This window comes from Carcharodon carcharias, chromosome 3 (assembly GCF_017639515.1).
Source record: "Carcharodon carcharias isolate sCarCar2 chromosome 3, sCarCar2.pri, whole genome shotgun sequence".
NCBI classification, from domain to species: Eukaryota; Metazoa; Chordata; class Chondrichthyes; order Lamniformes; family Lamnidae; genus Carcharodon; species Carcharodon carcharias.
The window spans coordinates 188,352,045-188,376,042 of NC_054469.1; the positions used below are offsets into that span (position 1 = coordinate 188,352,045).

At 40.0% G+C, this 23,998-nt stretch overlaps 1 protein-coding gene across 3 annotated transcripts in view; it reads right to left on the bottom strand.

The window, feature by feature from the left end:
• The window catches only part of kif13a (kinesin family member 13A), a 363,930-nt gene that overhangs the window by 93,437 nt on the left and 246,495 nt on the right, over positions 1-23,998 (bottom strand). For all 3 annotated transcript variants that reach the window (XM_041183792.1, XM_041183793.1, XM_041183791.1), the window contains exons 10-15: positions 23,014-23,125; positions 21,126-21,338; positions 13,546-13,656; positions 6,487-6,621; positions 3,947-4,077; positions 1,350-1,436 (exon numbers count right to left, since the gene is read on the bottom strand). In XM_041183792.1, coding sequence (XP_041039726.1) covers positions 1,350-1,436; positions 3,947-4,077; positions 6,487-6,621; positions 13,546-13,656; positions 21,126-21,338; positions 23,014-23,125 — 789 coding nt within the window. The remainder of the gene's footprint in view (positions 1-1,349; positions 1,437-3,946; positions 4,078-6,486; positions 6,622-13,545; positions 13,657-21,125; positions 21,339-23,013; positions 23,126-23,998) is intronic.

A 23,998-nucleotide genomic window follows, 5' to 3' on the forward strand; every position in this document is an offset into this window, starting at 1 on the left:
CAAAGGGATTCAGGTCTCAAGGTAAACAAATCACCAAAAGCCAGTGCTACAGAAAGATTAATGGTCTGTTAACAATTATCTCAAGGGAGAATACGAAGAGGAAGAAATTATGCTTCAATTGCACGGAGCCTTAATCTGACCCCATTTGGGGCACCATGTTCAATTCTGAGCATCACAGGAGGAATAGGAAGAAAAGCTGGGCCTGGAGTGAGTACAATGCAAGTTTACAAGAATGATACTGGGGCTTAAAGGGTTAACTTTTGAGGGCACATTGCATAAACTTGGGCTGTATTCCTTCGAGCTTAAAAGGTTGAAAAGTGATTTAAAGATGTGCTAATGAACAAGTTTGCTAAAGTAGATAGCGAATTTACTTACTCTGGGAGGGAATCCAGAATAAGGAGGCATAGTCTTAAAACTGAAGCTAGGCCATGCAGGAATGCAATCAAGAAGCACTTTTTCACACAAAGGATAGTGGAACTGTGGAATTCATATCTTCACTGGATCAAATGAATTTTTTAAACACTACAATCTTTATTAGGTGAGGGTATTGAGGGATATGGATGAAAAAGGGGTAAATGGAGCTGAGGCCATGATCTAACTGAACGCTTGAATAGACTCGAGAGGCCCAATGGTCCACTCCTATTCTAACGTTTACATCAGTCTTAGTTGGATTTGAACCCAAATCCCTTAGATGAAAGGACAATGTTCTTTAGCTATCAGTCCCTTCAATAAAGGTCTTTAAAAAAGATACACAAGACAGTGAAGATTGTTGCAATATTTCGGGACGATACAAACCTTTATGGTAAAATTTATCTTGCACTGAGTCTACCATCTATACCAAACCAGGTTAATTTTCTTTCACCTCGCAGATTGATTTTACTCCTTTCCAATTGATACTTCCACCACAAATGATTTGTCACATCCTTTTCCAACATTTTTATTTTCTTCCTAATTACATTACACTAAAAAAGTTTTATAAGGTACAGCTGCCACAACAGCTCCTCAATCGATCCTTACTAAATACAAAAAGAGAAACATGTGCAACTTAACAAACACTTAAATATTATATCTATGTATTTATATATGCATATGTATATATATGTATATATACACACACACACACACACACATATATGTTTATATATATTTCAAGAGGACATAGGAGAGACTTACATAATGATGGTACGGGAGCAATGAAAGTACGAGAGACAGGACAAGGGAACCAAAGATGAATAGGATGGAGAAGAGAAAGAGAGTAGCAGAGTGCAAGAGAAGCAGAGAATTACTTTTACAAATTGCCTATCAGGAATGCTAGATAAACTGAACATCAGAACTAGAAAACAACGTACCTAAAGAAGTGGTTATTTCCCCAGAGAATCCTGTCCCCATGCCAGAGAGAGTTTGGAGCATGCAACACAGCACCATTCAAGCAGGTTCTGAAAAATAAAGTTTAATTATCTATTATTTGAAAATCAGGATTCACTCTGAGATTCGCTATCCTCATGTCTTATGATAAACCAAAAGAAACCCCAAATTTGGTGAGGGGTTTGATACAAATGATCTATTTTAGTCATCATTATGACATTGCTTCTGTAGATTCATGGCCAGAGTCCACTTTGGTATTTTCAGGGCAGTTGAACATCAGGTGAGACCCCACTTATGAAGCTTGGATAAAGTCTAGCAACCTGTTATTACAATTACTGAGGTGGCTAATTTGATTATAGATACAGTCCAAGAATGCTATAACCTAATGTTCCCCTTGGTGGTGTAGTAATTAAGTGAAACAAAGGGGAGGAAAGATATCTTATATTACTTGAAGCACTGAAAAAAATAAATCATAGCAACTCTCCAAAGCCAGTGAAACCAGGTTATTAACTCAAAGAAGAATAAGTGACAGGGATATCACATCCAGCTAAATGAATTAACATTTTCATGCCTTATATAATAAATGCAATTGAGTTAATATAATGTGGTAAAATAGGACTAAGGCAGATTCTATAAATCCATAAACCTGGAAAACTAAAGGTGGCTAGCTATTCTTCAACTGATCACAGGGCGTTTGTAGTACAAGTTTAATGTAATTAGGATGCAATGTGATATCCAAACCTATTCCTACTTTTAAAAAGAACACCTCTTTATATAATTATTAAGATTAGATATTCAGTACTTAGATTACAAGCTAAAGATTTGACTGAGCATGTTTCTGGCCCCATGCCTTATAGAGGTCATAGTCACCCTACAACTGGGAAACCAGCCACTTCAAATATATAGATACAGACAGATAATAATGTGTCTTGCAACAACACCATTTCACACATTCTCTGCAAAAAGATCAGTTTGAACACAAGTTAATAAAATGCATCATTAGGTATGAGAAACTGAGACAACATAATTCAAAACATGGAACAATTTAAGACATTCTAAATGTACAGAAACAGGTTTGCTCATATCTCTCCCAATCCTTGATCACTGCTACACTTCAGCTTGTCATCAAGGGGTGCACAAGAACAACTTAATGTAATAAATATCCTGAGTTTCCCCCCACCATGTGTTTGGGGGATGGGTCTGGCTCCTGCTTTATCCTCTTCATAATACTACAGCTAAGGTTGGACACTGGTTGTCTTCTGTTTTAACAACCTATTGTAATTAGGACATATCCTAAAGAACAAATTCAAATTGTCAGACTATGACAACTTTGGCTCCTACCCTCACTCATCTAGTAAAATAACTGAAGCAGTTAAGAAAAACTTAACGTACATTTTTGAAGACACGTAACCAAGTTATACATTTCATAACATATTGCTGTAAAGTGCATCAATAATTGCTCCTGAAGTAAGCTACTCCTGAAGGATAAAAATCAGGAGACATATAATACAAATATTGGCATACTTCCAATATAGGTTTGCAGTTGAAATGATCAAATTCTTGAATTACATCCTATGATCCAGACAGCATCAAAGCAGCACCAGCAGAAATGCAATAATGGATTGGTTACTCAGCCAGCTGATAGGAGTAAGGTGCAAACTTAAACCGTTAAATTGTTCCGAATTGTTTCTTCTAGTAGCATCCTGCAAACTCAGGTATACTAGGGTTTGTTACAATTTGCAGTATTAGCTAAGTATCACAGCATATCTCAAATTCCAGCCTCTACAAATCCCACCCCCTTATCTTTACTGATGGATCAAACCAATTTTCATGTTCTGCTATAGAATGCTAAGAATTAAAGTGGAAAGACTTAAATTAATTTAGCCAGAACCTGACCTTCAATCTTTCTAGAGTGAGCATGAGCCTAGTGCACATCACTGAAAAGGCAGTTCAGTCTTACACCCGCATTTTCTGATTAAGGCAGGATAGCCAATGGATGGGAATAAAAATGCTCAATGAAATCTAATTTTATTGGGAAATGATCAATAGCAGATGGAACCATTCACTACAGTTCCAAGCTCAATGGGCACTGTGACAAATAAACCTTAGGTGAAAGATCAAAGCTCCCCTTAGCAATTTTTAGTCAGGGTCAGACATACATTAAGCTGAACAGACGTAATCAAGTACACAATCTAAATTTAAATGTCAATAATGTAATCAAAACACATGCAAAACACTGAAGAAACAAAACATTAACAAATAAAAACTACTGGCTGTCAAAGGTCAGTCAGCATCTGAAGAGCAAAGACAGGCTATTTATTGTCTGGGCGACTCTCTGAATGGTCTATAAACAAGATGTTAACTGGGGTGTTCTCTTCTCTCATGCTCACAGACCTGCTGCGTATTTCCAAGAATTTCAGTTTTTTATCCTGTCACGTCGTCTCGCTTTCATATATCATATATGGTTGTATTACTGTGGGCTTTATTTAGCCTTGATTGGGAACTATATTTCTGAAACAGTAAACTGAGCTTTTGTGTTGGAAGTTGCCTATGACTGATAGTTTCAGTATAGACTGATTACCTGGCATTTTCATTTGGGCTGAGAGTAACATCCCCATCTGCTGTAATGTCAATGACACAGTGCTCGGGCTGGATGCCAATTCCGCACAGCTGAATGTCCTGAGATTCATCTGCACCGACTCTGGTGTGATCCTGTTGAGAATATCAGAAGCTTAAAGGTCAGCATCTGACACTTGGCTATAAATATTCACAGGATGCATGCAAAGTGCACAGTACACCACTTGAGTAACTCAGCGTGAATCATCAGTGTTTCCATGCATGCTATAAACACTAACGTGCTTTGCCAAAAGTTTAACCAGAACAGTTTTTCTAGTTAAAATATACAGCCAAGAATTAATTTAAAGCCAGAGGCAGTGGCAAAAATATGGAACAAAAAATTACAGAAAACAGCTACAGAAATTGTAACAGCACTTTAAATAACTTAGGCTTCAGTGAGGCAAAATTTGCTTTCATCAGGTGGCAGAAAATAGAATTTAAAGGGAGAAAGGGAGAGGAGACTTTACAATATAGACACTACAGAAAGATTATGGGTCATCCTTCCTGTAAGTAGAGGCAGGAGATGGATAGCAGAGAAAATAGTCCAGCATTAATTCTACTCAAACTCAATATGAAGTAAAAGTAGTGAAAAGTTGGAAGGTGGAGTGCAATTGCACTATATATAAACATCAAACCTCACTGACACGAGGTAGGGTGGCAGATTACATGCAGTTCTCACCTTATCATGTGTAGCAGTATCAATTGCGCAGAAGCAGAAGAACAAGTCTATTATTTAGCCTTTTCCCTGCTTTATATCCCACACTTGGTTTGGAATAGGAGCGTAGCATTACTTCACTGAGAGGGTGGTCATTCCCGGAAAAGCTTACCAAGGAAGGTTATAGGGAGAAATACCTTATAACACTGAGATTGTCAATTTTCCAATGACTCAATAATAATTTAGTAGTTTTTCAGACATTTACTCACTCAGCACACTCTGGCTGCTGGGGCCACAAAACACTTCCAGCTTTTGTATGCAATCCTTCCATTTGTAACGTGCTCATATCTGTCTTAGAATTGAGACTAATTTGACTTAGAGATAAATCATGGAATCATTATGGAAAAGGAGGTGGTCATTCAGGTCATCATGTCCATGCTGGTAGAAGAGTCGAATCCCAATTGCTAGGCTACCAGGAAATTGAAATATGGTACTTCTGACAGTGCAGTGCTTCTTCTGTACTGAACTGGAGCATCAGGTTAGATTTTGTACTAATGTCTCTGGAGTGGGATTTGAACTTACGACCTTCTGACTCAGAGGTGAGTATTAGCCACTGAGCCATAGCAAAGCAATGTGACAATGTTTCCACTTTTGGGGGAGGTCAAAACTAGGGGTCATAACTATAAGGTAATGATTGTTTTCAGTAAGGAATTCAGAAGAAGCATTTTTACTCAGGGCGTTGTTCGAGTATGAAACTTGCTACCTTGTGAACTGGTTAGGTGAATAGTACAGATGCATTTAACAGAAAGCTAAAAAGTGCATGATGGCGAGAAATATAGAAAAATATGCTGTAATGGTTTGAAGTAGTATGCTGGGAAGATGTTTTTCTACGCATAAACACATATATAGACCATTCGGGCTGAATGGCTTGTTTTTGTGCTGTAAATTCTATGTAATCTTTCCAACATCAAAACATACAAGCACCATGAAAAGAAACATGTCATAAATTAAAGTTAGGCTATTTGGTTGCACAAATGGGCACTGAAAATCCATGGCTGTTCTGGTGGACTCTTAAGTCCTGGTCTCCAAGTATATCTTGCCAACACTGCCAGCTGTGGGGCCCAAATGCAGGTTTGTGCTGAGGTTAAAGACTCAAACCCTGGAGATTAGGGGAGCAGAAACTGTTCTTAATTTTTCTGGGCACAATTAACCAGCTATGGGTATTTTCTAAACTTTGGTTTTATCCAGCTTCAAGATTATGGATATTCTACCCTGTATATATACATATTTTGTTGCTTGTGAGTGCTTTACATGTACAGGTAAACATATATACATAATTTTATTTTTGTTTTTACTAAGCAACACATATCAGGTGTTCTCTCATAAAATGCACTACTGTTTCTAATAGGTGCGGCATACATTGTTCACCTAGGTCTGAGGTCCATCATCCAAAGCTTTTTCTGTGATCTGCAATGAGGGTAGTTGAGTGTTGCAAAATGGAACAACAATCTTCTCAGTTACCCATTGCCAATATCACATTGTCATAAGTTTGGTTAGATGCAGAGTAACATCTTGTATCCTCTATACAGGATGAACGCCTACACAGGCTGGTTGGTTTAAACAGTGACTGGTGTGATATTTCCTATTTCTCTGGACAGATGATGAAAACAGGTCAAACAAAATTTGTTCTACTTTGTGGCGTAGACCTGCATCTGACTCGGAACCAGGTTAAGGTATACCAGCCATATATTTTACATAGTACTCTTGGAGAAGAAACTTACCAAGCTAAAACATGGCATTTATGATAATTACTACACTGTCAACAGCTATTATCTGGTATGAATGCTCACCTTTAAGTAATAGACAAGTAGTTCATTGAGTGCAGGGTCAGCATTCAGATTAACCAAAAAGCATTTGTCATCCCCAACTTTGATGCCAGAGGACTCCAGAGAAATACCCATACTCTCGAGTTGCTTTTGCCTATCCTACAGACAAAACAATAAAATGGAACAGATTAACTCCTTCAAAATTAGAATGATAAATCTTTGCCCTGACATTTCAAAGCAAACCTGTGCATTTCTACCTCTTGATTTATATATTCGTTCTTTTGTTGTGCATACTTAATTGCCATTGGAAAGGTGGCTATGAACTGCTGCAGTCCGTATGATGTAGGTACACCTACAGTGCTGTCAGGGAGAGAGTTGCAGGTTTTTGACCCAACCACAATGAAGGAATGGTGATATAGTTTCAAGTAACGGTGTGTGGCTTAGCGGGAACTTGCAGGTGGTGGTGTTACCATGCATCTGTTGCCCTTGTCCTTCGAGGCGGTAGCGCTCGTGGGTTTAGGAGGTGCTGTCAAAGGAGACTTGACAAGTACCATCTGTAATTGGTACACACTGCTGTCATTGTGCATCGGAGGTGGAGGGAGTGAATAATTAAGGTGGTGGATGGGGTGCCAATCAAGTGAGCTGCTTTTTCTTGGATGGTGTCGAGCTTCTTGAATGTTTTTGGAGCTGCACTCATCCAAGCAAGTGGAGAATATTCCATCACACTCCTCATTTGTGCCTTGTAGATGGTGGACAGGCTTTAGGGAGTCAGAAAGTGAGTTACTCTCAGCAGAATTCCCAGCCTCTGACCTGCTCTTGAGCCACAGTATTTATTTGGCTGGTTCAGTTCAGTTTCTGGTCAGTAATAACCCCCAAGATGCTGATTGTGGGGAATTCAGCAATGCTAATACCATTCAATATCAAGGGCAGATGGTTGGTTTCTCTCGTTGGAGATGGTCATTGCCTGGCACTTGTGGCATGAATGTTACTTGCCACTTATCAGCCCAAATCTGAATGTTGATTTAAAAAGCTATGAGAATAGAGTCATTTGATTACAGCCGAAGACATTGTACAGGTTACATTAATCAAGTCTGGTTAATCTTAATTCATGATGCTTGAACATAGAAATAGTTGGATCCTTCAGATTAGTTGCATCAAGTCACCTCCACACAAAGGCTTGCATTAAATCTCACTTGTAAACCTGATCACAGCTTCTAATTTAAAAAGCTATGTACTCCAACAAAGGAAGCTTTTTGTGTAGAAACAATGCACAGGCTACTTAGAAAATGCTTGTCAAACTCAATTTTGTTTTCCAGGAGATGCATTTGTAGAATTAATCAATTTCTCTTCAGGTTAACTTTGAATTAAATAAAATCCTCATACTGTGAAGTCACAATAGCTAGCCAACAAAATCTAACTCAGTTCAGCATTAATCAAATGTTATAGAAATTCATGGGTAACAAGATAAAAAATCAATCTGAACCAAATTATTTTGTCTTGAAAAAATATAAAATATCAAAGACCGTTTCCAAATAAATGCAAGCAAAATTGTTGATCCTCACTTTGAACTCTGAATGAACTCAAATTTATTTTTCAGTAATTCAAAAATTCATTTTCAACAACTCTCTCACCCGCTGTCAAAGAAGGGATAATGCTGATCTCCAACTCTGGCTGAGTTAGATTTGTAGCAGAAATGAAACATTCATTAAACAGTTAGTCATCTTACCAATTTTCACAGTAGAAAATTCAAGCTTATGGCCCCTATTTTGCAGTCAGCTATGAAGCTATGGCACTCATTGCTGACTTTAAAGAAAGCTGCACACGAGGATCTAGCGATCCCCTTTCCTGATATTAGACTTAATCTGGCACTGAGCCATAGAAATCTCTAGGCATCTAAAAACAGTGATATCATCAAACAGAGTAAACTGTTAATCACATTGAAGTATTCTCACAGAGAGCAAGCCAGGTAGTAAAATGCACTGATTATCCTACATTTTTAATTAAATTTGATAGAGAGTGAAATAACTAATTGGAACATTCACGTTGGAGTATGGTATATGCTGAAATATCACCCTTAAGATTTTAAAATGTGGAATTTATCATAATGGAGCAATTTAATGTTCTACAATTAGATTTTCTGCAGTAGTTATAAATATACTACATCATTAAAACTTCATTCAACAAATTGTGTCGTTTCAAGGGTTTTTATGTTGGAACTAGTAGCATAAAAGGGCACGTTCTTACCAATTCAGAGATTGCTATTTGCAGTCTGTGGGACTTTAACAGTACACCCAATGAGAAACATAGAATCACCAACAACTTCTGGATTTCCAGGATTAATTGCACATGTGCACACTCCAAAAGTTGCATCTAATTTCAGAAGACCAATGATGGTGAACACTGACAATTTCACCTACAAAATCCAGGCCAAAGTTTCATCATTGGAAAGTACTGAATTAAGTTGAACTGGTCTCTGAATGCACAGAAGCAAACATGAATTTCATTCAGCATGGTTAATGAAAAAATAAACTTTCCAATAACTAGGGAAAGAGTAGGGCTAATTAGGGACCATAAACATAATCTGTGGACCCGGGTACAGTCCTCAATGAATACTTTATATCGGTCTTCACAATGGAAAAGGACGGTGCAGGTACAGACAGCAGGGTGCAGGACTGTGAAATATTAGAGGAAATTAACATAGATAGGGAGGAGGTACTAGTGGGTTTAGCAGCCTTAAAAGTGGATAAATCTGCAGGCCCAGATGAGATGAATCCCAGGCTGTTGAGGGAGGCAAGAGAAGAGATATGAGGGGCTCTGGTAGTAATTTTCAAATTCTCCCTGGCCACAGGTGAGGTGCCAGAGGACTGGAGGACTGCTAACATTGCCCCATTATTAAAAAACGGAGGAAGGGATAGACCAGGAAATTACAGGCCAGTCAGTCTAACACTTGGCGGTGGGGAAGATACTGGAAAGAATTCTGAGGGACAGAATATGTCTGCACTTGGAGAGACATGGATTAATCAGGGATAATCAGCATGGATTTGTTAAGGGCGTGTTTGACAAATTTGAGCGAATTTTTTGAGGAGGTAACCAGGAGTGTTGATGAGGGTAATGCATTTAATGTGGTCTACATGGACTTTAGCAAGGCTTTTGATAAGGTCCCTCATGACAGACTGGTCAAAAAGTAACAGCCCATGGGATCCAAGGCAAAGTTGGATCCAAAATTGGCTGAGAGACAGGAAGCAGAAGGTGGTGGTAGAGGGATGTTTCTGTGACTGGAAGTCTGTTTTCAGTGGGGTTCTGCAGGGCTCGGTTTTGGGTCCCTTGCTGTTTGTGGTGTACCTAAATGATTTGGACTAAAATCTAGGGAGTATGATCAAGAAGGTCGCAGAAGACACGACAATTGGTATGGTGGTAAATAGTAAGAAGGATATCCATAAAATGTAGGAGGACATCAATGGACTGGTCAGGTGGCAAAGCAGTGGCAAATGGAATTCAACCTGGAAAAGTGTGAGATAATGCTATTGGGGAGGGCTAACAAGGCAAGGGATTACACTATGAATGGCAGGACCCTGGAAAGTACTGAAGATCAGAGGGACCTTGGTGTGCATATTCACAGATCCCTGAAGGTAGCAGGACAGATAGATAAGGTAGTTAATGAGGCATATGGGACACTTGCCTTTATTAGAATACAAGAGTAGGGAGATTATGCTGGAACTTTATAAAACACTGGTTAGGACACAACTGGAGCACTGCGTGCAGTCTGGTCGCCACATTATAGGAAGGACGTGATTTCACTGGAGAGGGTGCAGAGGAGATTTACCAGGATGCTGCCTGGGCTGGAGGGTCTAAGCTATGAGGAAAGATTGGATAGGCTGATTTGTTTTCCTTGGAGCAGCGAAGGTTGAGAGGGGACCTGATGGAGACATATAAGTTTATGAGGGGCATAGACAGTGTGGATAGGAAGGCGCTATTTCATTAGTAGAGGGGTCAATAACAAGGAGCACCTGGTTAGAAGCAGAAGGCTAAGAGGGGAGTTGAGGAGAAATTTTTTCACCCGAAGGGTGGTGAGAGTCTGGAACTTACAGCCTGGAAGAATGGTTGAGTCAGAAACCCTCGTAACATTTAATAAGTATTTAGATATTCACTCGTGCTGCCATAGCCTTCAGGGATATGGGCCAAGCACTGGAAAATAGGATTAGTGTAATCAGATCTGTGTTAACTGGTGTAGACATAATGGGCCGAATGGCCTCCTTTTGTGCTGTAAATGTCTATGAATGTATAATACAAGATATGAAGTCATCCACTTTGCTATATGCTGGAACAGGAGAACTCTAAGTGTCCTCTAGCCCTCTTTCTCCAAAAAATAAAGTGACTAACAGTCTAGCCTGACAAACCAGTTTAAGAGCATCATTATTGCAAGTGGCTGCACTTGAAATTGACAATTTCATGAACCAAATTCTGCTTTTGTTTCTAAATCTATGACTTTTTAAGATATCATAATAGTCATTACATTAATTAATCCTATGCAAAGTTATGGATTTATTAGTTACTACAGGTACAGTAAAAGGGCGAAACAGTCTCAGAGTGTTATGCCCCCATTATGCTGAGCAGCCTTTAGCTGTTATTGGCTTTTTGAAAAGCTGTATTTTCTGCCAGTACCAGGCATGCACAGTTGATTCTGTTGGTCCCTTACGTCATAGCGAAGTGACAGAGTTGGTAGCAGCCAGGACCAAAAGTGGCGCCGCTCAAAATTCGCACCTGTCTTTTCTCCCCTTGATCGCCTTATAATAAATAAAAGTTTTTGATAATTCAAAATTTGCTTCTGCCTGATAATTTGTGAAATAATTGGGGTTTACTTAAATTAACATGACAATTAACCAATGTTAAACACTAAATGTTAAATTAATTGATGGAAATATTTAGACATATATATTACTTTTACTTAAATCTAAGCACATTATAATAACTTAAAATGGACAATTCTTGCTACTACCCTTTTCCCCCCCACAAACTTGCAAATACTGCATGTTTCTGAAGGGATTGATATATCATAAACTCTGCCTATTCTCATTTCACATGATGTATTTCACATGATGAACTTATGAGTGGAATATTTTAAGTACCAAATTTGGCCGGGGTCACATTGCACCAACTGTCAATGGGCTGTAACATCAGCTGATTGCCAAAGCAGGACTCTAAATTGACATGTTGTTATAAATCGTAACTGTATATATGAATCACAGAAGTAAATATAAAAGATTATCTGAGTTATTTACATTGAGGCAGAACCGTTGCTGATCACAAACTGCCTATATATATTATACATATATAAATCCTGGCAATTTGTGGTCAGTTTAAGTGCTACCTCTATTTGATAACTCAGACAATTCAATATTTACTCTTGCAATACATACAACCCCCGCAAAATTAATTATTAAATACATTGTTTATTGAAAGAAGAGGCAAAATGATCAGTGTAAAACTAGCAAACAATTCATTCATATCATTTGTGACGCCGAAACATAACAAGCAAATGTAGTTGCAATTTTGTTTTTCAATTTAGTATTTAATAAGAATTAAGAATAAAGCTCAGAGAGAATTTGTTTTTCACCGATAATTCTATCCTTTGTACAGCACAGTTAGGGGCGACAGGATATTGTTATAAATTTAAAGCTAAAACCAATCTTTTGTAATTCTTTGAATTTCAAGCTTTTACTCGTCAACTTCTAGCCAAATGCAGTCTGCACCTTCTTACAATCCAAATAAAATCACGGCCAGGGTATTTAGGTCGGAAATCGGGGGGCGGGGCCCAATCACCGATGCGATGCGCAAAATGATACGGGATGACATTGGGCGGAACTCCCAACGTCACCCCGCATCATTTCAATTTTCAGCTCAGCAGGGGCGCAGCCGAATCAGCTGTGTGCCCGCCGACCTGCCAACAGCCTATTGAGGCCATTTAAAAACTAATGCAAGTAATTAATGGACTGGCCTGTTCAACCTTAAGGTTGGTGGGCAGGCCAGGAGCCCTGGTGGGCTTCAGAAAAAGCATGAAACCTCATCCACAAGTGGGATGAGGTTTCATGAGGGTTTTAAAACATTTAAATAAAAGTTTGATTAAAAGTGATGAACATGTCCCAACTCATGTGACAGTGTCACATGAGGGGACATGTCAGGGAAATTTTATTTTTGTACAATGACCATTTTTAAATTTGGTGTCAATCTCTCTGAGGCAGCACTTAGCTTCAGGGAGATGAGTGCGCTCTTTCGCACAGATGCATGAAAGAGCACACTCTCGGCTGAGGGAATCCCTCCCACCTCCGCCTGCACAGGGGGCACATAGTATTCCTGGTGGGCATCACGCTGGGCTGGCCTTAATTGGCCTGCCCACGTAAAATGGTAGTGCTCCCCCAATCAGAGGTGCCGATCGGAGGTGTGCCTGCACGCATCCGCTCCTGCACTCCCCCCCACCCCTCCCAAGGGGGGGAAGATTCCTCCCCATATGAACAATTCCTTGACTGCCAGTGATGCCAACCTCTCAGAAAACTGTTTAAGATTAGATTAGTGACAATTATCTCACTAAACAATTGCAAATGACATTGAAGCAATGATATGGTTACAGCTGCACACAAAGAATGTGATAATTGGATACAGCAAAGTGACAGCACTCACTTTCCGTACATGCTTGGGACAGTGTGAACGCGCAGACCAGTTTCGGTGGCCATTTTGCGTTGGCAGGAGTTGCGGGGCGGAATTTTACGCTCTCGCCAAAGTCAATGGACTTTTGAACGGCTCGCTGTATTTTACAGCCCCGCCCCCACCGTGAAGGGGCCGTGAAATTCCATCCAGTGTTGTTGAAAATATGGGGGAATGTCACCCACTAACCAGAGGGGGAAATAACTGAAGGAATTTAATGCCATACAAAATTCAAACCTGTTTTATTTAAAAAAAAACCACTAATAATGGTACATTGGCAGCAAGTATGAGAAGGCTAGTATGCATATCATTTTTATTCTAAAGTCAGTACCTAAAACAATAATACAACCAATCCCTCATATTGACTTTCTCCCACTGACAAACCTGTGCAATTTCTTCAGTTTTCCTCAGTTTCTCCTCCCAGGTGATAGTCAAGTCTTTTATGAGTTTTTCAGATTCCGCTAATTTCTCCTTGAGCTCAGGAGCTTTCATTGCCTGAATGACAAACGAAATAAAAGCAGACCATTACTCTCATACTTGAATAAATTTGCAACTGGATAACTGTAGCAAGAAAGCAGATTTATTATCACTCAATCATAGCTAGCAACCCTTTACTCATGGACAAACAACAAAGTGAATCTTCAGCTGATTCACAGGTTAACCCCACACAGTCATTACAGCAGAGAAGTAGGCCACTTGGCCTATCAGCTCCATACCAGCTTTGAGCAATCCAGTCAATGCCATTAACCCGCTCTATCCCCACAGCCCCAAAAGTTTATTTCCCTCATGTGTGAATCCAACTTTCTTTTGAAATCACTGATCATCTCTGCTTCTATCATCCTCAGGGGCACCGAGTTCCAGGTCACTTCCACTCGCAAAGTGTGTTTGCCCCTCCATTAAAATTACATCGCAGTGAAAGTCAATCTATTCACAGAGGGAAGGGCTGCACATTAAAAATATGTGTCTTCACTTGAACTCAGATGTTGAAAGAGAAAATGGCTTTAGTTTGACAAATCAATATTTTCAAAAGACTATGCACAATTTAATCTTTTCACAGCTCCCCACCACTCAACCCCTAAATTTAAACATCCAAAACATCCAGATACCCTTCAAGCCAAATATCAGTCTCCCATTACAACCTGTATCATTTTACAAGCAAAGTGTCCTTTTTCCACTCTAGTATTCACAATACATTTAAACATCTATTTGTCTATATCTATCCTCAATCTACAATATCCTTTATAAAACTTCTGTTTTAAAAAAATTATAAAACATGGAGGAAAAAATTGCTACTCTCTAGACTTGCTTTACGTTTGCCCATTTTCTACTTGTATCATATAAGTCAACAATTACACTTCATTACAGTAACTTGCTTTCATCTATATTAACAACACCTCTCTGCAAGTTATAAAGTGGTGCTGTAAACTGTCAGGATTCTCAAACTCTTTCCATATTGTGATTTTTTTTTCTTCTTTCAACAAATTTTAGGGATTGTATTTGGAGTCCAAAGGCGATGCACATGGCCCAAATATTGGATTACGCTTCTTGCCTTGAGGAGGGAACAGAAACATGCGCACAACTAAGCTGAATAATTTCTTCGAGTTTTACCAGAATTTCTCAAACAACAAGTACCACAACATCCCTCAGTATCTTGAAACAGGTGCCAGACATTTTTATGGTTTAACTACCTCTTTTCCTTTATTTCAACTTGATAGATCACTTGCTTGACCATTATTTAACTCCCCTCCCCATGCCCCTTTGGTTCCCGAAATAAAAACAGAAAATGCTGGAAATTCAGCAGGTCTGGAAGCATCTGTGGAGAGGGAAACAGAGTTAATGCTTCAGGTCCAGGACCTTTAAAAGGTTTTTTTTTCAGGTCAATGTCAGTTTTGTAGCTGTCCTGGAACAACTCGGCTAGAGGCATGGCTAGTTCTGGAACACAAGCCTTCAGTATTACAGCTGGGATATTGCTGGTACCCACAGCCTTTGCTGTATCCAGTGTGCTCAGTCATTTCTTGATTTCATGCAGAGTGAATCAAATTGGCTGAAGACTGGCTTCTGTGATGATGGGAGATTCAGAACCAGGCTGAGATGGATGTCCACTTGGCATTTATGGCTGAAGATGGTTGTAAATGCATCAGTCCAGTCTTTTGCACTCATGTTCTGGCTACAACACTAGTGAGGATGGAGATGCTCTTGGAGCCTCCTCTTGTTAGTTGTTTAATTGTCCACTATCACTCACAACTGGATTTGGCAGGGCTCCAGTGATCTGACAGATCTGGTCCATTGGTTGTGGGATTGCTTAGCTCTGTCTATTGCATTCTGCACCCGCTGCTTGGCATGCATGCAAATCCTGTGTTCTAGCTTCAGCAGGTTCACACCTGAATTTTAGATATGTCTGTTGCTACTCTTGGCATGCTCTCCTGCTCTCCTCATTGAACCAGGGTTGGTCCCCTGGATTCATGGTAAAGCCAGAGTAAGATATATGCCAGATCATGAGGTTACAGATTGTGGTGGAATACAATTTTGCTGCTGATGGCTAAAAGTGCCTCATAGATGCCCCATTTTGAGCTGCTAGGTCTGTGCTGAATCCATACTATTTAGCACAGTCATAGTGCCAAACAACAGGGTGAAAGGTAAATGTAATATGGACAGGACCCCATCTCCACAAGGACAGTGCAGTGGTCACTCCAACCAATACCATCATGGACAGATACCTTTATGTCAGGTTGATTGGCGAGGACAAGGTGAAGCAGGTTTCTCACTCATGTTGGCTCTCTCACCACCAGCCAAGGGTTCAGTCTGGCAGCTATGTCCTTCAGGACTCAGCTAGCTCGGTTAGTACTGGTGCTATGGAGCCCCTCGGTGACAGACATTGAAGTCATCTTCCAACATGCATTTTGAGTCCTTGCTGCTCTCAGACCTTCTTCCAAGCATTGTTCAACATGGAGGAGTACTGATTCAGTAGCTGAGGGAGGCCAATAGGTGGTAATCAGCAGGAGGTTTCTTTGCCCATGTTTGACCTGATGCCTTGTGACTTCATGAGGTCCAGAATCAAAGTTAAGGACTGCTTCCTCCTGACTATACCATTGTGCCACCACCTCTGGTGAATTGGCCCTGCTGATGGTATAGGATAAACCCAGGAATGGTAATGGAGAAGTCTGGGACATTGGTCCAGAGTCATACTTGCAGAATCATACCTATGTCAGGCTGTTGTTTAACCAGTCTGGAGGACATCTCCCCCAATTTTGGCACAAGTTCCCAGATGTTAATCAGGAAGATTCTGCACGGTCAACTTTGCCACTTCCAGTTCCTAGGTCAATGCTACGTGGTCTGTCTAGTTGCATTCTTATAACAACTTTTCCCAGAAATTTGGTACAACCGAGTGGCTTGCTAGCTCATTTCACAGAGCAGTCAAGAAACAATCACACTTGTGTGGATCTGAAGTCTTATTGGTGAAGACCTTTCACCAAGAGTGTTAAGTGAACCAGATGTTTTTAAAATTATAATCTGTAACTTGCACCAGTGAGTTATTCCCAGCTAAGAAAGGAGGTGACATCACAAAACAAAATACATTGATTAACAGATCAGTAACAAAATTGAAAAAAACTTGTTTAAAAGAGATGGCTACGTATGATGAGAGCCTAAAGAGATCTTAAGATTTCCTTCACTATTCAGAGAGAGACGAGAACGAAAACAAAAAAAAATCAGAAAAAGTTATGCTTTCAATCCAGATCAAAAACTGGTAAAACTTTATGTTTCTATACAACTATTGCTCAATACATTGAGTGTGTCACAACTCGGTCAAAATCAATAAGGACTATTCGCAACCAAGTTAAGGTCAAGTCCAAGAACAATTATATTAGGGAAAAACTGGGCCTAGGTCTATAGTGGCTAATTTTTCCATCTTCTCTTAGAACAACTAAGTCAACAAAGACCAGGGATCAAACTTGGGATTGTTCTTAGATTGTATGGCTCAGGTATTAACTGCTGCAATAGATGATTCATCAGGGACAGCCATTTCAGGGTTTTGAGTTAAAACAGACCAAGTGATGGGTTTTTAAGCAAAATATGCTAGAAGCTTAATGTTAAAGGGGTGAAGTGTCCTTTGAAGTTACAATAGCAGAAGCCAAAGTGCCTATCTAAGCTTGAGCTTGAGGAACAGCAGCTCATCTTTCGATTAGGCATTTTACAGCCTTCCGGGCTCAACATTGAGTTCCACAATTTCAGACCATAATCTCTGCTCCATTTTGTTTGCTTTTCTTTGCTTGTTTTGGTTTTTTTCTTTTGGTCAGCAGCATGCCTGCTCGAGGCACATCTTTTGTTTCTTTTCTTACCTCATCACCATTGCCTTTGGCCCTGTCACTCTCTCTTCTGTCATTCAATCTCTCTGGACTTTCACCCTGTCACAGAGCTTCCTTTTATCCTTGTCCCACCCACCCCTTGCTCAAAACCTATAACATTTCTAATTTCTTCCCAGTTCTGATGAAAGGTCACATACCTGAAACATTACTCCTGTTTCACTCCACAGATGCTGGCATAACCTACTGAATACTTCCAGCATTTTCCGTTTTTCAGCAACCACCGTAATTTGTTTTTCGATAGGTTTTTGCACCCATCCCCCCTCCCCCCCAAGTGACAAGAGATTTTGTCTTTTTCAAGAATACTGCTACTTTTTAAACTCTTTGAGATACGCCACACAAAATGTTGTTGTCATGCCAGAAAGGGTGAGCTAATGTTGGTAAGTTAGGCACTCAGGAATCTAATTCAAGACAGAAATATGCCTGCACAACGCATGCACAGCAAGGCACAGGAGAGGGGTGGTGCAGGAGGTGCAAAACACGGGGCCCATGCCCTTGTTGAGCCGTGACCCCTGGGCTCCCCTTGCAGCTTTTCCTTTACCAGCAGCACCATACCCCTGCGCAGGTAGCAGATGGCCATATCCACAAATCACAATGAATGCACACCCCAACTCTGGAGACTGGCTGCCATCCCTAATTTGATGGAGCTACTGGGCACAGCATCCTAATTGGTTGCCCTCAGGGAGATCTACCCAGCAGACGCACCAGTGCCAGCGCACCCCCATCTCCTGGGCCTTGGCCAACCCCCCCACTCCGTGCAAAGCTGCTCAGACAAAGAGGGGACACTGTTGAACATCCTTGGGCCAACACTACAATGATGCAGATGAAGTGAGTACATGAAAAATGCATAGCGTCCACCTTCATTTGCAGAGGTGTAGGTGGGCCATGAATAGCAATCCCCTCCTCCACCCAGGAAATCCACAAAATCCCATGTATAGCCCAATGTGTTGGAGGAACAAAATTGAAAAGAATTGATCAATTCTATAGGGAGAAAAATCAGCTTGAATTTCCAAAAAAATGTTGATTAATTAGGCTCCAATGAAGGAAAGAAGTTGAAAGGAAAGAATTGCTTCATCATTTAAAAGTTATTTACAAACAACTAGCTTAGTTTTTAAAGTGGAAGTTTTTTATTATATCATTTATATAATCATATTATCAAAATACAAACTGTAAAATGCTGATGGTTGACATATGTGTAAGTAGTATGAACAAAGTACTAGCAAAAGTGGGAAAGGAGATGTCTTGAGACTGGGAAACAAAAAGCTTAAGAAGGTTCCTGCACAAACCACAGAACAGGGTAGAAAGATCAGCCATATTCTTCTCCAGGCTTGACTTGAGCAGAGTTAGGACCCAGAAATGGTCCCTGCTCGCAATCATTTTCTCAGTCTGCAGAGGAGGAAAACCCAGGCTGAAGGACAACTCATTCCCAAACCCCACTTTTATATGAATTCCACGAGGCCAGCTCAGAGTGTGCACCACCAGAGGTGACCGCAAAGCTGGTGTTAGTTAAACCCAACTCCTTAGCTTGGCTCTAGTCCCCAGGACTTGGGGGGCCTAGTCTGTCTCTAACTCTGCTTCTTAAGCAAAAAGGCAAAAAAGAGTTTTATTAGTTAGCTCTGCTGCCTGGCACTTTTTAAATGGTCATTTTTAATAATTGATTTTTTTTTCATTTATTAATTTATTGCTTTGACGTTGATTTTTTTGCTCAGCAATTTGTTTATGTTTTCTTCATGCCATAACATTTTGTTTGAAATTCATGCTTAATGTTGTGCCAAACCAGGCAGCTACCATTGGGTTCCTTGCTGAAAGTGAATGACAAGAAGTTTGACTGCTTTTTGGAGGGCTGGCAGAAGGGATATTTTTGCTCCAATAGAAGCAGTAAGTGTTGGAATGTTCAGCATGTCTGACGGCATCTTTACAGAGAGAAACAGAGGTCAGTGATCCTTTGTCGGGACCAATGAAGATCATGGACCTAATGCACTGACTCTGTTTCTCACTTCACAGATGCCGCCTGGCCTGAGTATTTCCAGCATTTTCTGTTTATAGTTCAGATTTCCAGCATCTGCAGTATGTTGCTCTCCTACTTTATGCTCCATGCTGGGCACTTGTAAGCGTGGTTAGCTTCAATTTAAAATTAGAAAATATTTATCATTCAATGAAAAGTGGGTTTATTCTGTCAACAAAGCCTACTTGTGTGGATAGAAATAGCACATTATTGCAGGTGAATTGGTTGGCGCTAATTTACTGGAAGGTTTTGCCATTTTTAAACTTGGAAGTGAAACCATGAGCCATGCGCTAATAGAATATGTCACTGTTAGTTCATGATATTCTCATTTGTACATGGGATTGTTGTTTGTAGTGCTTGGGAGGGTCAATCTTTTGGATGTTGCTGTTTGAATATTGCATGCCGCCCGGTCCAAAGAAACAAAGCTGGTTGCATAATATGAACAACCAAGTTGTTTGTAATTGTCTGTCAAAGCCATGGTTGTAAAGTGTATTATACTGAAACTTGCGCTTTCTATGGGCTTTATAAATAAAGGTATAGAGTACAAAAGCCAAAAAGTTTTGCTGAACATGTATAAAACAGTTTGACCCCCACTGTGAATATGGTTCCCAATTCTGGACACCTGAAAAATGTGAAGGCTTTGGAGAGGGGTCAGAAGAGATTTACTTTAATGGCTCCAGGGATGAGGGGTTACAGAGAAGCTGGGGCTGTTCTCTTTACAGTCAAGAAGCCTGAGGGGTTTTGATGGAGGTGTATAAAGTTATGAAGGGTTTAGAAAGAATAAATAGGAAATGTTTCCAGTGGCTGAAGGATCGATAATCAGGTGGCCCAGATTTAACTTCATTGAAGTTGATTGGCAAAAGAACGAGAGTTGACACGAGATAAAACTTTTACGCAAAGATTGGTTAGGATTTTGAATGTACTCCCTCCCTGGTATTGTGGTGGTACAGGTTCAAATTCGTGTTCAAAAAGAAACTGAATGAATAATTGGAGGAAAAAAATATAGGGAAAGAGTAGGTGGGAGATTGGGAGGTAGTAGTTGGACTGACTGGATTTCTCTTTGAAAGAACTGGCGCAGACTCAATGGGCTGAATGGCCTCCTTTTGTGACGCACTATTCTATTCCATAGGACCCAAAGCATATCACAAAGGTGCTCATCAAAAGCTGTCGAGGATTATGGGGGGTGCAGGTTTTGGTGAATAAGGGGCTGGGAAGCAGCACCAGGGTCCATGATTTCTTTCTCTGTCCCTGGTACATAGTGGCACTATCAGTGGGAAAGCTATGGTGAAGGAAGACTGACTCCAGAAAATAATACCATAGTAGGACAGTGGAGGTCTGTGTTCATTAATAACCTTTTCAATCACATACATAACCAAATTATGACATATGCTGAAGAATTGTCAAGTGTGAACAAAAAACTAAAGTAAGAGGTTGAAGACTTTGAAAGCTACAACTGCATACAATAAACCTCTAAAACCACATTTGCAATTCCAAATGAAACAAACCTCAAAGAAGTTCATAGTTTATAATATGGAGTCAAATGTTATTAACACACTGTGTTTCTCTCCAGGACTGCTCATTTACCTTCACCTCCTTACCTCAGCCTGACTTAGTTGCTCTTTAAGTTTTTCCACTTCCTCACGTAGTTCTCGAATGATCTTGGCATTAGGATCTTCATTGACCACAGCGTGGTTTACTATGCGCTTTGCCCGGTCAGCGTATCTCAGTGTGGAAAGTGTTTCTTCATAGTTGTCCCCAGCTGGGCTAATTGTTGCTATCATAGCAGTTTTACTGTTTCCGCCCAAGTTGTCCTAGTTCAGAAATTTAAAGATTTAATGTGATTAACACGATCTACCCTTTGCTTGTGGCACAGAGGTACTTCTGTAGCTTGTGAATAATGAGTACATATAACCCAGTGAATGACATTCGTTCGCTTCGAAAATGTTTTTCAAAATAACAGCATATTATAGTTTTCAGCATAATTTAATGACACTTTGCTATGAGGTACAATATTTCAATAAGCCAGAATACCCCATTAAGGAACTGTTGTTAAATAGTTGCAACTATTGCAACAATACTGCAACATTTTCACCGTTAATTGTGACTCCAAACATGGGTCCTTTAACTCTTTGTAAGATTTATTCATTTCAAAAATTTTGCATTTATGTAACACCTCATAGTGAATGTGCTGTGGCTTGCATTTCAGAGCAAACAAAGACATATTGAGGCGAAATTATCAAATTGAGTCCTGGCTTTAAATTGCTGGCTGATTGGAAACTGCAAGGAGCTTTCTCTCATCCCAGCATTATTATTGGATAAATGAAAACACATCCCCAAAACAAGTGCAGATTCAAAAGTACTCAATTTTTTTAGAACCAATTTTCACTTATCTTGCATGCACGCAGAGTAGTAATACTAGTTAATGTGTGGCAACTCTCACAAATAGTCAGTTTCTCAGGGCTGTAAAGCCTCCATTTCACCAATTGAAAAAAATAGGCTGAAGGGTATTTAACTTGGAAATCACAGTTGGGTGTGAAGCAGTCTTATTAAGGACATTTCCTTAACAAGTGCTACAATGAAAATAAGCTAGTTATAAAAAAAAGTTGACCAGGTCCTAGATGTTCATAGGCCAGTCTTGTTACCATTGGACATGCCTGAATATTTCATGAGAAATCTTCAACATACGGGCAAAGGAACCTTCAGTATAACATTTGGTCTAAATGGTGACATCTTTGACAATTCAATACACCCTCAGTACGGCAGTGGAATGCAAGGCTGAGTGACATACCCAAGTCTTGGAATGAAGCTGATCCAATGTCTTCTGACTCAGACATGGGAATCTGACATTATTTATGAAAAATGCATGAGTGCCAAAGTGACAATGCAGCATTCTTCATGAGATTAACACAGGCAACTAATAATAGTCTTTGTCTGTAATACCATTCCTGCTGCTTGAAGTTGAGTATTGGTTTTTCAAATTTTTATTTTCTGATTATTGTTAGGCCTTCAAAAGTGAAGACATATAGTTCTGGGCTACGGAACACTTCTGCTCCAAAGCAGCAGAATCTGTTGCCGTACTGAATGAGCAGGTTAAATCTCTCTTTACTCTTATCCAAAATTGCACTTTAAAACACTAGCCTCAGAACACACCAATGTACCATGGAAATGCTCTCCATTTCCCACAATCACAATTCATAAGATCTCACTAAAGGAGACCATGAATTTGTGCCAATCAGTGCCAAGTGATCAGCAGTTTTACTGTGAGTCCATGATTGCTGGGGTTTGGATTCCAAACTCATTTCAGGTAAGACATCTGAAGCTGCACACAGAACATGATGATCATCATACAATGAGACTTGCACCCTGAGTTGGGTGCAAGTCCATTTCCCAGAAACTAAAAGCTTTATGACGTTGGTGCACAATATGCAGATACATTTTTAACTCTATACTTTTCCTGTGAAGAATTCTACCTGATCACATCAATACCTTAAGAAGCCAGGTGAGTACAGAATCTCTGTAAGGCACAAACTTGTTTTTGCCCTTTCCTCCCACTTGATCAGCTAATGCAGAAATAACCAACCCTAGTGTTGTAAGGGACCTAAGGAGAAAACAGAACAAAATAAAAACTTACAAACCTGTGTCATGTGACTATCTTAAAGGCAAAGAAAATTTGACAGGTAAGTGAACAAGCTGGATTTACCACAAAATGAGTCTAAAATTTCATGTCTAATATTAAGCAATGAAGTGCTCTCAAATAAGCATCTCTTAACAATTTATTGTATTTAAGTGGATAAAAATCAAAACAATACAAATTTTACCACCTAATGCATAACTAATGCCCTTTGTTAATATTGTGCTGTGAGGAATCTCTTGTAACCTGCATAGCCAATTAAAAGAAACAATTGTCTCTGCCTCAGCTATACCCTGTGGTGAAGCATTCTATGTTGTAATGACTTTCTGCATGAAGAAATGACTATTAATCATTCTTAGTCTTTTTGTGACAATTTTAAATTGATGATCCTTCAACACTGTCTCCCCAACCAGATGAAATAGTCTTTATTTATTCAATGAAGTCACTCATTCACAGGTCTGCTGTTCCAGGAACCACATGGAGAAAAACTTGCCCCCCATTGTGGGGGGAGAGAGTGCGGGAGCGGACGCGCCTCCGATCAGCACCCCCAATTGGGGGTGGGGGGGAGGAGTGCGGGAGCGGGCATGCTGCCAGTTTACGTGGGTGGGTCAATTAAGGCCCGCCCAGTGTGACGTCCACCAGGAAGTGCTTCCTGTGCAGGCGAGGGGGGATTCCCTCAGCCCGCACAGATCTCCCTGAGGCTTAGTGCTGCCTCAGGGAGATCGACTCGGAATTAAAATTTTTTTATAGAAATTATAAAAAAAAATTCCCTGACATGTCCCCTCATGTGACACTGTCACATGAGTTGGGACATGTCCATAACTTGTAATGAAAGATTTG